Source organism: Protobothrops mucrosquamatus, unplaced genomic scaffold, assembly GCF_001527695.2.
Source record: "Protobothrops mucrosquamatus isolate PMUCROS unplaced genomic scaffold, P.Mucros_1.0 scaffold1569, whole genome shotgun sequence".
Classification (NCBI taxonomy): Eukaryota; Metazoa; Chordata; class Lepidosauria; order Squamata; family Viperidae; genus Protobothrops; species Protobothrops mucrosquamatus.
The window spans coordinates 268595-282449 of record NW_015387734.1 but is presented as its reverse complement, the minus strand read 5'-3'; the positions used below and the strand labels follow the sequence as shown (position 1 = coordinate 282449).

Below are 13855 nucleotides of genomic sequence, written 5' to 3'. Positions count from 1 at the left end.
CAGAATTAAAAATGATCTTCATCAAGTATGAAATTAAGACAAGATTAAACCTAAAGAGCTTAGAATCCTAGACCCTCTATACAAAATGAATTCATGTTTTCTTTGAAATAACCACTATTTGGAGCATGGCAAATTTGATTTCCATCGCTGAGAACTGAAATATATTTTTCTTATGTTTCCAGAAAATTTACTATGCAAGCAAAACTAAATGGATATCTCTGAAGACAGACAGAATCGGTGCAAATCTCAATGGAAGACCAAAAAATGCCACTGTATTGAATGATGACCAGAGGTTGATGACAATCACAGCATTTTCTTACAAATGTTATGAAGCGCTTTGCTGTCAGAACGACTTCCTTTGTTCTGTTCTCAAATCTCCTTCATTGGATCCTCGGACCCTAACATTTTGAGCCTTTTTTTCATGTCGCTTCTTTTTTCAGACATTTTATATACCTCAATCCTGCCGCCTTTTTCTAATTATTCCTTAACATTCTCAAACATTTTACCCATAAGGACAGGTTCAAGATTCATCATTCCAACAATGCTTTTGACTGGGCCCTTGTGTTTAATTTCCTAAATCTCGAAAAACATCTGTGCTTCCCTTATTTACAGTACTCTTCCCCCCCTTTTATTATATCCTTCACTTTTCGCATTCCACATAGGAGTTTCATCCCACCGTGTATTAGATCATAGTCCCCTCCATGCATTGAAATGTCGTGTTCTTCCTATTCACTGCATATTTTGTGTATTTGTAGAGACCCTGAAATTGATCATAACATTTATCCCCATATTTACATTAGATATCTCATACCTTTTACCTGTCCCACCATTTACTTGACATTGTTATTTGGGGTGTATGTGTGTGCCCTCCCCCCTATTCATTTAAAAGCTCCTCAGGTCAGGCTTTCACAGCACCTTTCAAATATTCATCCTAATTCTTGGAAGATGTAGCATATCATTACCGATAAACGAGAATACTTGTAGTTCTGGGTTGAAAAGAGGGGTCCTTCGTGCTCTTTGAGCTTGATTGTTTTCTTGCAAATGATTCATTACCCAAACTAGGTAACATCATCAGTGCTAGTGAATTGTCTGCAAGGAAACAACCAATTCAGGGAGCACCAAGGTAGGATATTATTGCTTGTATCTCGCAAATGAAGACTCCAAACTATATTGTACATTTATCAACTTGGGTTACCATCTCAATCACGTAAGTAACAGTAGGCGAAGTCAATAACTTCCGACCACGTAGTCTGCTGTTTGTATTCAGTATTATTTCTCTTTCTGATCCATATCCTTCAGACAAAGGTAATAGTTTTACCTGAAGTTCTTTCCACGCTGTATACATTTGTAGGGTTTCTTAATAATGTGGATCCCTTTACGGTAAGCTGATCATTTTAAGTATTGCTCTTTTCATACTCTTATGAGCCTCCCTCCTATGGGAATTCTTCATGAGAAGTAAGAGAACTGCAGAAAATACTATTAGTTATGAAACCCCTAACATTTTATTATGAAATCTTTATTATGAGAATTATGAGGCCCTCAATCTTTTACTTTACAAATTCAGAGTGCACAAGATCATTGATACCCAAAGAAAATGGTTGATGGGAGTTGCCCTTTCACAAAATGATGGCAATGCAGGTATGATCAAATTCAAAGAAAAAAATAATCATGAAGCAGGTGCTTACATTATTCACCAAAACATTTTCTGGCTCACCACAATATTTACCATCAATATCTAGCTGAAATGACATTTTTTTCTGGAAAAGTAGAATGATACATTGGACTGTGCTACAGCCATGTTTTTTTAAAAACTTTGATCGTTTTCCTGGGCCTATGTGGAAACCAAACATGTTCTTGGAAATAAAGATGATTCGGTACTCCAGATCTTATTTTACAGAAGATTGTGCAATGGGGTGGAGAACGAGGACAAATTGACTCAAGAAAACTGAAAGTGACATGATGCAAGCAAGAAAAAAAAAAAAACAGAGAAAAAGGAACGCAGATTAAATTTTAAGCTGGAGTATGTGATCAGTTTGTCAGTAAGATTTTCCTTAATTCACTGACTTTTTAAAGCCTATAAGCCAAATGTTGAGATGCAGAGGAATTCCTCCTTCAAATTTCACTTGAAAGCACCTATGACGTTCCATTTGCCTCAGTCATTGCAACAGAAAGAATAAGAGCATTGCAGTTTGACAATTTTAATTTTCCCTTGATCAACTCTCCCATCCTCCACAGCATTTAAATTATGTACACTACCCAGAGTTCCCTACCAATAGTAGTAAAATTTACAAAGGCTTATATGGGGAAAGCTGCATTTGAAAAACTTGCCCCACAAGGAAAATTCAGGTTTTCTTAAAAAAATAATAGTAATACTCCCATACTTCTCATCCAGAGCTTTGGGAACCTTGAATTAAAGGCAAGTCCTGGACAAAGATAAGCAGGCAGTACAACACTGGATTGATTAAAAATGACTGTGTAAAGCAGAGGTCCCGAACCCCTGGGCTGTGGCCCATTTGGAACTGAGCTGCACAAGCAGCGGGTGAGCATGCGTGTGGAGCTCCACTTATGTGAGTTGCGGGCGCTTGCGCTCACATGCAAAGCTCCACTCGCATAATGGAGCTTTGTGCACTTGCCTGCCACTTGCATGAAACCATCCGCTCTTCCCAGCGCTGGGTCTCCAAGCCAAAAAGGGTTGGGGACCGTTGGCATAAAGTGACAGTATGGAGATATTAAAAAAACCACCACCACCCAACAAATCAACTATAGTATTAACTATAATGATAGGGGTTTTTTTTTTGTCAAAGTTAATTTGAGGTCACTAGTTAGGTGCCCAATTAAAAACACACATACATGGACTAGAAGGAATTTTCTGCCACATTTTGAGCAAAGGAATCTTGGTCTACCATGCTGAATCCTTCTTGGCTACAGAGATCGGCCAGATAAAAACTGATCCTTGATTATTTACATATCTTTCCACGGAGTTCATGGAATCTCTTTTAAAACGAAGCATTATGCGATCATGGGAAATTCCCCCCCCCTTCAGTCCATATTACAATTTAATATGATTCTCCCCTCTCTACATTCCCTGACCGGATGCAAGACTTTTGCTAGGACTGAAGATTGTTTGATACATGGGACTATCACTTCTCACTTCCATGAGAAATTGCTTGATGCAAGTTTAAGGTGGGATACTTCTGCACATAAAAACACGCAGTTGTCCTCTGCTGAAATTCAACGTTTTAAGACTATCAATGAAATTAACCTCAAACACTAAGCATTTTAGAAGGCTCAATTCATTCCATATTTTGAAGCAAGCAGGAATAACTCTACGAAGTATTGAAAATATCTAGATGGTAATCATGGCCACATGAACTAAGCCCTGCTCTTTTTTTATGTGATTCCTGTTTAACACAGATTAAAAGGGACAGGGATTCAATCACAGGGCCACAGGGCCCTCAACTTTGACTTTTTTTAACCCCACCTTGTAGACCTCCCTGGATAGAAGATGTGAAAAGTAGGATCCCACATCCAGCAATATCCTTTCAGTACAATCTTCTTACAGGTTGCACAGTGACTTTAAACGCGTTCCTTGGGAGCATTAGAGAGTTCTTTCCCTACATGAACTCTCTGATGCAGTTTAAGGTCTGAACTGCTACTGAACTGTTTTGCACACTCGGAACATTTATACTGTTTCTCTCCCATGTGGATTTTTTGATGCGACTTCAGGTTTGCGCTGTCACTGAAATTCTTGCCGCAGTCCGAACAGTGGTATGATTTCTCCTCAGCGTGGCTTTTTTGATGCGATTTGAGATTCATGCTGTAGCTGAAAGCCATTCCACATTCAGAACATTTATATGGTTTCTCCCCCGTGTGAGTTCGCTGGTGTGTTTTCAGATTCATGCTATACCTGAACGTCCTTCCACAGACAGAACATTTATATGGCTTCTCCCCGGTATGAATTCTTTGATGGGTCTTCAGATTCATGCTGTAACTAAAATTCTTCCCACACTCTGAACACTTATAGGGTTTCTCTCCCGTGTGGATTTTCTGATGCGACTTCAGGTTCATGCTGTGAGTGAAACTCTTCCCGCATTCCAAACACTTGTACGGTTTCTCCCCAGTGTGGCTTTTTTGATGCGATTTGAGATTCATGCTGTAGGTGAAAGTCATTCCACATTCAGAACATTTATATGGTTTCTCCCCTGTGTGAATTTGCTGATGTGTTTTCAGATTCATGCTGTACCGGAAATTCTTCCCACACTCTGAACAGTTGTATGGCTTCTCACTCGTGTGCATCTTTTGATGTGACTTAAGGTTTGTGAAGTTCTTTCCGCACTCTAAGCATTTATAGGTTTTACCTCCTGTTCTCTGCGGCTTAGTAAGTCTTACCTGCTCACTTAAGCCACCTCCAAACTCAAGGGATTTCAGTGGCTTTTCTCTACTATTACTCGTATTTTTCATTTCTTCATTATATTCTTCTAATTTTGGAATTTGAGAGAAGTCAGCCTCTTCAAAAGGGACAGGTTTCTCTCCCCATTTCTGTTTTTCTTCAAATTTCTGTTTATCCTGTTTACTGCTTTTGCCGTCATCTGAGTGAATCAATAAGAGGAACCTGATCAGACAAAACTTTACCTCCAATTTTGGAAGAGCCCCTAGATTCAAGGAAGAGGTGGTGTCTGGACAATACCTTCTACCAAAATGATACTAATCACATTATGACTGTATTTTATATTTGCTCAGAAAGTGTGATTTATAAATCATTATTTATGCCTTCGCACTTTGCAAGATCCAGGCCAACTGGGGCTTATTCCTTAAACCATTATTAAAGAAATGCAAAGCATGACACAGCACAATCACTGAGATGATGCTATATATGCAAAACGAAAAGTTAATTTGTTTAGTTTGGACATAATGACTTATCACGTGGGCACTATGACTTATCATTTTGTTGTTTCTATGTACATAAAGAACCTATGCACCGGAGACAAATTCCTTGTGAGTCCAATCACACTTGGCCAATAAAGATTCTATTCTATTCTATTCTATTCTATTCTATTCTATTCTATTCTATTCTATTCTATTCTTAATTAATTCCTAATTCCTAATTCCATTCCCCATCCCCATCTCTATCCCTATCCTACCCTATTCCATTCTGCTCGGTAAATTTGGTGATTATAATTTATTCAGTAAACATCGCTAAGCGAGCCATGGCTTAATGCAATGTGTGAACTGAATGCTTACCTGCTGGTCTTTCTTCTCCTTGAGAATCCTTGACAGATGGGTCCTCAGTTACTTCCTGCCATGAGGTGAATTTAGTTTGGGGCACTGAAACAAAGTAGCAAGAAAAGGGAAAAAAATGAAAACTTACTTCTGGTGCATTTTATGATATCAAACCATTATTGATTTAAATTTAGCCCATTGCTTAATTAAAGTTAAGACACTAATGGCAAGTATTTGTAGTTCTTACACAGAGAAAGAGAGCAACAAGGTTAACTAAACAGTTTGAAGGTTCCTATAGAAAACACACCAACAATCGTGGACAAGGAGCCTGGCAATTGGCATGAATTAAGCCAGTATTGGTGTTTATTTATTTGTATTTTTGCAAATAACTCAGTGTGACAAACATATCCAACATACCCCCCTTTTCCTATTTGGTGTAGGGTTTGGTCTCTGTTTATATACAGTAGCTTATCTTGCCAGCATTGATGGGGGTGCTACAGTAAACAAACAGGGAACAAGCCTCACACTCACTAGCTCTGATGATGCTAATGTAGCGCAGGCCAATTTTATTTTTTTTAATTGATTTATTTGCTGCTTTTATTATTTTTATAAATAATAAAACATACACCATACTCTTTCCTCCTCCTATTTTCCCCATAACAACAATCATGTGAGGTCATTTGGGCTGAAATTACTGGCCCAAGGTCACCCAGCTGGTTTTCATGCCATTGGCAGGACTAGAACTAGAACGGTTTCCCGGTTTCTAACCTGATACCTTAGCTACTAGACCAGAATTCCCCAGCCTTTTGGGGTTGGCGGCCCAGAGTGGCGGGAGGGGAGAAAGAAGAGATGATTTGTATGTGTGTGTGTATGTGTGTGTGTGAGAATGTGGGCATGTGCATGAACACCCTTTGCTCGTGCGAGTGGAGCTGCGAATGCTTGTGATGCTCATGCAAGTGGCGCCGTGAATGCTGGCAACGCTCACGTGAGTGGGACTGTGAATAGCCATGACAACACTTATGTGAGTGGGGCCACGAACACGACACATGCGGCAGCACTTGTCTGAGTGAGGCTGTAAGTGCGTGCACGCACACCAGCGCAACAGCCAGCCACTCAATAGGCAGTGGCCCGGTAGTTTGGGGACCCCTGCACTAGACCAAACTGGGTCTCTATTCTCACTGCTTCCCACATCCACATGGATCAGCTACTGCTCTTCTCTAGGACAGAGGTCACCAACCTTTCTCAGTTGGTGGACTGGAGGGAAAGGGAGGGGGCAGCATTTTATGCGTGCGCATGGGCACGCATACGAAACGGGGCTGCAAGCACATGTGACGCAAATGGGGCGGTGCTAATGCCATGATACTAGCACTGCCCTGTTGTGCGGTGTAGCGCCTTGTGTTTGCGCCAGTGGCACTACTATCAATAATAATAATAATAATAAAGTTGGAAGGGACCTTGGAGGTCACCTAGTCCAACCCCCTGCTCAGGCAGGAAACCCTATACCATTTCAGACAAATGGCTGTCCATTCACCGCTTCTGGAGGCAGGTTGTTCCACTGGTTAATTGTTCTAACTGTCAGGAAGTTTCTCCTTAGTTCTAGGTTGCTTCTCTCCTTGAGTAGTTTCCATCTGTTGCTTCTTGTCCTGCCTTCAGGTGCTTTGGAGAATAGCTTGACTCCCTCTTCTTTGGGGCAGCCCCTGAGATATTGCAACACTGCTATCATGTCCCCCCTCGTCCTTCTCTTCATTAAACTAGACATACCCAATTCCAGCAACCGTTCCTTATATGTTTTAGCCTCAGTGGGGAGTGTGGGTGTGCACATGTGCGCGCACTGGCCGGCCTGTCCCGTGGCCTTGTGGCCAGGAGGCCATGGCCAGGTAGTGGGCCACAGCCCACAGGTTGGGGACCCCTGTTCTAGAACTCACCCACAGAGCACGGTTTAGCACAATTGATGGCAGTCATTTCTGATTTTTGGTTCTTGTAGCCAAGAAGAAAACTTACCCAGAGACGGCAAGGTCCCATAATTCTCTTCTATTGTGTCCATCTGGTTTGGATCTAATGGAGTCCTTTCCTCTGTAGCCACTTTGTTAACGGGCCCTGAGCCCTGAAAAAAGATGAAAACATGCTATTCTACAACCCAACATTTTTTTCAGTTGTCTTCAAACTTCTTAACAGAGAGAAAGTGACAGGACCGATACATCATGCAAAGCCAGAACATGATTCTTTTGTTTAATGTATCGCAAAGCCACCTGGAGGTTAATATGTGTCGTCAGGGTCACTTGAGTGGTGCAAATAGGTGTGGAGCCTTCTTGGGACTGCTGAAAGGGCTGTGTTGTAGACTGGAGATAGATGATGTCATATCCCTCCCCCTCTATTTTGAACAAACCTCTCTCAACAAAGGGGGAGGGATACAGCATCATCTATTTCCAGTCTGTAACACAGTCCTTTCAGCAGTTCCAAGAGGGCTCCACACCCATTTGCACTACTCAGGTGACCCTGACGACACAGATAAACTTCCAGGTGGCCTCAACGACTCTCTAAAAGAATGCAAATGACCATCTGGCTGAGAAACAAAACCTCTTCAAAGCAAAACAAGAAAGTTCAGTTGCCTCCTGAAAAAGCATCTTTGGGACAACCATGACCTGGATAACTGAGAATCTCCATAGACTAGTTTTGGAAAGGGACAGCCTAGTTTCTGATGATGAAACTTTATTCTGATGAAAGCCACCCATTCTGCAGACGCTTTTACTCCTAAGCTTCCCTACATAATCCTTACCTGATCTGACTGCAGAGAAGCGGTTCCCATCCCACCATCCACGGCCATTTCATTTTCTGTAGGTAAAGCAAAGGCATATTTCACACTTTGTGTCTTTCACACAGGACTGTGAGAGAAGGTGACTCAATGAAATTACTTTACCCAGAGAGGCGGCCTTATCATCCACAATTTTCTCAAACCGTGGCCTCGGATTTATGTCGGCTGATAAATTCTCCGTGTCGGGAAACTCAGAGGCAGGTCTGGCCAGCATCCCTTGTGCCTGGAACCAGGAGGAAAGAACCCACACAAAGAAAATTAGTCACCATTTTTGCAAATGTGGGTTCAATCCTTCACGTTGCCAGGAAATTATCGGCTTTATGGAAGTCTGCTCGAAGAACCAACAGGGATGAAAAAATCCTCAAGATGAGGAGTCTTGATTTCAAAATCGCTATGATTCTGACTTGTCCCCTTTCAAACCTAATTTAACCATGTACTTAATGTTCACATTCCAATTTGGTTACATCCTGCAAAAAAACAGAGGAAAAGTATCTTCTTTGCGGGAGAATTTTAGCTTTTCTATTACCTGCCCATAAATCTCTTGGAATTCACTTGTTTCCATTAAAATGAAAGGTAAGCAAAGTAAGGGTTGGGCCTGACTTGAACTTCACTGGTTACCAGTTGGCACTTCAAGATGCTGGTTATCATTATGAAGCTCTTTGTGACATAGGGGCTGGTTATTTTGGTTACTTTGGCCACCTAATGAGAAGGAAGGACTCACTGGAGAAGAGCCTAATGCTGGGAAAGACTGAGGGCAAGAGAAGAAGGGGATGACGGAGAATGAGGTGGCTGGATGGAGTCACTGAAGCAGTAGGCGTGAGCTTAAATGGACTCCAGAAGATAGTAGAGGACAGGAAGGCCTGGAGTAACGTTGTCCATGGGGTTGCGATGGATCGGACACGACTTCGCAACTAACAACAACAACCATGTATGGTTATATCTAGGGTCCAGGGTGATCAGGCAGAGTGGAGAAGCTGAGTCCTGCTGATCAAGTAGTGCTCTCTAGTGCAGGAGTCCCCAACCTATGGCCATGTGAGTGGCTGGCCGATGTGTACGTCTGCATATGCGTGCACAGCCCCCGTTGTGAGCATCGCTGCGAGTATTGCAGGCATTCGTGGCCTCAACAGCGCAAGTGTTGTCGTAGGTGTTTGTGCAACCCTACTCATGCAAGTGCTCGTGGCCCGGCATGCAAGCGCTTGCATCACCATGAACATTGTGGGTGCTCGCGGTCCCACTCGTGAGTGTCACCGTGAGTTGCAGGCAGTTGTGGCTCTACTCGTGTGAGCAATGGGTGTTTGTGCACGTGCACACATTTCCCCCTCCCACAAAACCATCTCTTCTTTCCCCCTCCGCCCCGTTCTGGGCCGCCAAGCCTGAAAAGTTGAGGGAATGCTGCTCTAGTTCAAGGGTCTCCCAACTTTGCAAAACTTTAAGACTTGTGGCTGGCTGAGGAATTCTGGGAGTTAAGCCCACAATTCTTAAAATTGCCAAGTTGGGAGACCCTTGCTTTAATGCAGGGGTGTCAAACTCAATTTCATTGAGGGCCGCATCAGCATTGCGGTTGCCCTCAGGGGGCCGGACGGGTGTGGCCAAGGTGGGTGTGGCCTACTGGGTGGGCGTGGATGGAGTGGGTGTGGCCCGCTCTACATCGTTCACGTCAAGGGTGCCTGTGGGGGCCTGGGCAGGAGTGGGATAGACCTGAGGGTCTCTGGCAGAAGGGGGTGGGACCAGGGCAAGTGCCAAGGCATGGTCCACTGGAGGAGCCTCACCGTTCCTCTCAGGCCATGCCGGGGAGGGGGGGGGGGCTTATGGAGCTAAGACTGAATACGTTTCAGCATAGATGGCCACCACAAAATTGTACATTGGCTCCCGGCTGGCCTGGGCCAGGGCGAAGGCAGAGGGGGCCGTTCCCTCACTATTTCCAGGATTGCTTCGCAGGCCACATGAAACCACTTTGCGGGCTGCATCCGGCCCCCGGGCCTTGTGTTTGACATGTCTGCTTTAGTGGGATCCAGGAAGCTGGCCATTCTCAGGAGATTCCGAAGCTCCCATCTTGATGCTACTCACGAATCTAGTAATGACTTGGCTGTTCTGCAAGGTTCTGGGCAAAAGTGAATGTTGTACCCATATTGGATGGTGGATATTTTTGGCTATATGGCATTTTGGAGGTCATCCATGATTCTTTTGTAGGTTTTGAGTTTTTTTTACTTTGAATCGTAAGCTACCCAAAGTCAGTGGGAGGGAGGCCACCTATAAATGACAGGTAATCCTCAACTTACAACTCGAGCCCAACATTTCTGTCGCTAAGCAAGACATAAGTGAGTTTGGCTCCATTTTTTACAACCTTTCCTGTCCGTTAAGTGAATCAGTGCAGTTGTTAAATTAATAACGAGGTTGATAAGTGAATCTGGCTTCCCCATTGACTTTGCTTGTCAGAAGGACGGCAAAAGGGGAATCACATTTTATGGCCCCAGGACACTACAACCATCATAAATAAGAGTCGGTTACCAAGAGTCTGAATTTGAATCACGTGACCATGGGGATGCTGCAATGGTTGTAAGTGTGCAAAAATGGTCATAGGTTACTTATTTCAGTGCCATTGTGACTTTGAACAGTCTCTAAATGAACTGTTGTAGCTGTATTTCTGTTCTTGCTGGCAACTGCCTGGACTCTTTTAGAGATTGGGAAGAACTTCTAATAATGATTTTTATGAACTGTACGCTTGATAGCTCAGCGTGTGAGATGATTGAAGCCAGAGGTCCCCAACCTGTGGGCTGCGATCCACTACCGGGCCGTGGCCTATTGGCCACCAGACCGCGTGAATGGCTGGCTGGTGTGCGCGTGTGCACACCCCCATTTGCGCGAGTGTCATAACGGGTCTTGCTGCTGCCACACTCACATAAGCATTGCGGGCATTTGTGGCCTTACTCACGCAAGCCCCACTTGCGCGCTCACAGCCCCACTTGTGTGAGCAATGAGTGTTCATGCATGCACATGCGTTTACCCCTCCCACGAAACCATCCCTTCTTTACCCCCTCCCTCTACTCCGGGCGCCAACCCCGAAAGGTTGGGGAACTCTGATCCAAGCAATCACACTTTATTTGATAAACTTTGGTTAAGCAAACCCTGATTTAGTTTAATAATGTGTGAATAGAGACTCTCCACTTGCCCAAGACCTCTGCTGTACTGGACTTGGCTATTTCTTTCTTGGGTAAAATCCAGAAAAGGATGATTTTTCAGATTGCTTTCCAACAGTTGCTGGAATTGGATATGTCTAGTTTAATGAAGAGAGGGACTAGGGGTGACATAATAGCAGTGTTTCAATATCTCAGGGGATGCCCCAAAGAAGAGGGAGTCAAGCTATTCTCCAAAGCACCTGAAGGCAGGACCAGAAGCAACGGATGGAAACTAATCAAGAAGAGAAGCAACCTAGAACTAAGGAGAAACTTCCTGACAGTTAGAACAATTAACCAGTGGAACAACTTGCATCCAGAAGTTGTGAATGCTCGAACACTTGAAGTTTTTAAAAAGGGACTGGACAACCATTTGTCTGAAATGGTATAGGGTTTCCTGCCTGAGCAGGGGGTTGGACTAGAAGGCCTCCAAGGTCCCTTCCACTCATTCTATTCTATTCTATTCTATTCTATTCTATTCTATTCTATTCTATTCTATTCTATTCTATTCCCCACACTCCACAATAGAGCCAATGAAAATGCACTTACTTGTGCTCCCTCGATCTCGCTCAGGAGGAACCCTTCCGCCAAGGCCACAGCCTCGGAGCTGGTCTCTGGCCCACACTCTCGAACCCAGTTCCCCATCTCTGGGGGCAGGATTTTCAGGAACTGCTCCAAGATCACCAGGTCCAAGATCTGAGCTTTCGTGTGCCTTTTGGGCTTCAGCCACTTGTGGCAAAGGTCATGAATTCGGCTCCACACTTCCCGAGGACCTTCCGCTTCTTGGTAGCAAAACTCCCTGAACCGTTTGTGCTGCTCTGCCCAGCAGCCGTGCACCCCACGCAGGATATTCTGCACCTTCTTCCCCCAGAATTCTGCCCCATTTCCAACCTCCAGGACGTCGAGGTTTCTTCCAGCTTCAAGGCCAGCCAAATCTTGCTCTTCCATCATGGTCAGAAGATCCACGCTGCTGGATGGCCAAGTTTCTTCCAGAGGCTCAGATGGTGGAAACTCTTCGGCCCTGGGATTTGCAAGACAAATTACACTGCTGAGATTAAAGTGGTATTTTGCATATCAGGCAGCCAGATTAGTTTCTCCCTGGGGATTTGAAGACCGTAATGTTATAAACCAGGGGTGTCAAACTCAATTTCATTGAGGACTGCATCAGCATTGCAGTTGCCCTCGGGGGGGGGGAGGCATGGGTGGGTGTGGCCAGGGTGGGTGTGGCTGGAGTGGGTGCGCCCTATTGGGTGGGCATGGCCAGCTCTACATCGTTCGCGTCAAGGGTGCCTGTGGGGGCCTGGGCAGAAGTGGGACAGATCTGAGGGTCTCTGGCAGAAGGGGGTGGGACTGGCGCAAGTGCCAAGGCATGGTCCACTGTAGGAGCCTCACCGCCTGCTGAAACCCCTCCACTGGAGCCCATCAAGCCGGATATGTGAAGCAGGTGAGGGCCATTTGCTGGCCACTTCCAGGCGATGGTGCATTTCTTCATTCCTCACAAAGGGTGACACCTCCCCAGCATGCACCCAGGTGGCAGGGCCGACAAGGCAGGGGCTGGTTCCTCGCTGTTTCAAGACGGCTTTATGGAGCTAAGACTGAATGCGTTTCAGCATAGATGGCCACCACAAAATTGTACATTGGCTCCCAGCCGGCCTGGGCCAGGGCCAAGGCAGTGGGGGCCGTTCCCTCACTGTTTCCAGGATGGCTTCGCGGGTCACATGAAACCACTTCGCGGGCCGCATCCGGCCCCCGGGCCTTGTGTTTGACATGTCTGTTATAAATAGTGTGTGTCGTGTGAACCTAGCCAGCTGCAATTTATTTTGTAAACCATCTTAAAGCAAAAAGTCCTTGACCAGTCAACCCAATACAGCACACGCAACACACACCCTAAAAAGAATTACACTGCCATACATCAAGAATATCTCAGAAACCGCAAATAGACTGCTACAACCACATGGAATCAGCGTAGCACACAAGCCAACGAAAGCCCTTCAAAACATCCTAAGCAAACCCAAAGACCCAGCAACCCCAGAAGAAAAAACATGAGTCATCTATCACATACAATGTACGAACTGCAACAGCCACTATGTAGGACAAACGGGCAGAAGAGACTGGCAGAACACATCCACGAACACCAACTGACAGTCAAAAGGCATGACGAAAATTCTTTAATTTCACAACGTATAGACAGATTTAACCATAGTTTCAATTTAGAAAATGTGACAATCCTAGACCAGGCCAAATCGAAAAACGCCAGGGAATTTCTAGAAGCCTGGCACTCTTGACAAATCAGCCATCAAGAGACACATAGACGTTAACAACATCTATAGACTATGCAAAAGAGACAATCAACCAGCCCAAAATGTCTATGGAGATTCTCAGTGTATCCAGGTCATGGTTGTCCCAAAGGTGCTTTTTCAGGCGGCAACTGGATTTTTCTTGTCTTTTCCTTTGAAGACATTTCGCTTCTCCTCCAAGAAGCTTCTTCAGCTCTGACTGGATGGTGGGGAGTGGAAGGATTTATACTCCTTGCAGACCGCTGGTCATTTGCATTCTTTTGGAGAGTTACTGAGGCACTTGGAGGTTTATCTGTGTCCTCAGGGTCATCCCAAGTGGCCTTAACGACTCTCTAAAATGATGCAAATGACCA

The 13855-nt window shown here is 44.6% G+C and overlaps 1 protein-coding gene across 1 annotated transcript; it reads right to left on the bottom strand.

Moving 5' to 3' along the window:
• Nucleotides 1–1112: 1112 nt before the first annotated feature.
• On the bottom strand, nucleotides 1113–12211 carry LOC107293298 (zinc finger protein 397-like). The gene is made up of 7 exons (XM_029285366.1): nucleotides 11755–12211; nucleotides 8138–8255; nucleotides 7997–8052; nucleotides 7222–7324; nucleotides 5242–5325; nucleotides 4287–4589; nucleotides 1113–4202 (listed from the first exon to the last, which is right to left on the bottom strand). The coding sequence occupies exons 1-7, from the start codon at nucleotides 12154–12156 to the stop codon at nucleotides 3577–3579; spliced, it is 1692 nt and encodes a 563-aa protein (XP_029141199.1). The 5' UTR covers nucleotides 12157–12211; the 3' UTR covers nucleotides 1113–3576.
• Nucleotides 12212–13855: the final 1644 nt, after the last annotated feature.

Bases quoted from the DNA above. Each gene is read 5' to 3' on its own strand.
- LOC107293298 (XM_029285366.1), bottom strand. From the start codon at position 12,156: ATGATGGAAGAGCAAGATTTGGCTGGCCTTGAAGCTGGAAGAAACCTC. The intron at 8,256-11,754 runs GTAAGTGCATTT...TCCTGGTTCCAG, and splicing joins GCGAGATCGAGGGAGCACAA to GCACAAGGGATGCTGGCCAG. The intron at 4,203-4,286 runs GTGAGAAGCCAT...AAATTCACACAG, and splicing joins ACATCAAAAGATGCACACGA to GGGAGAAACCATATAAATGT.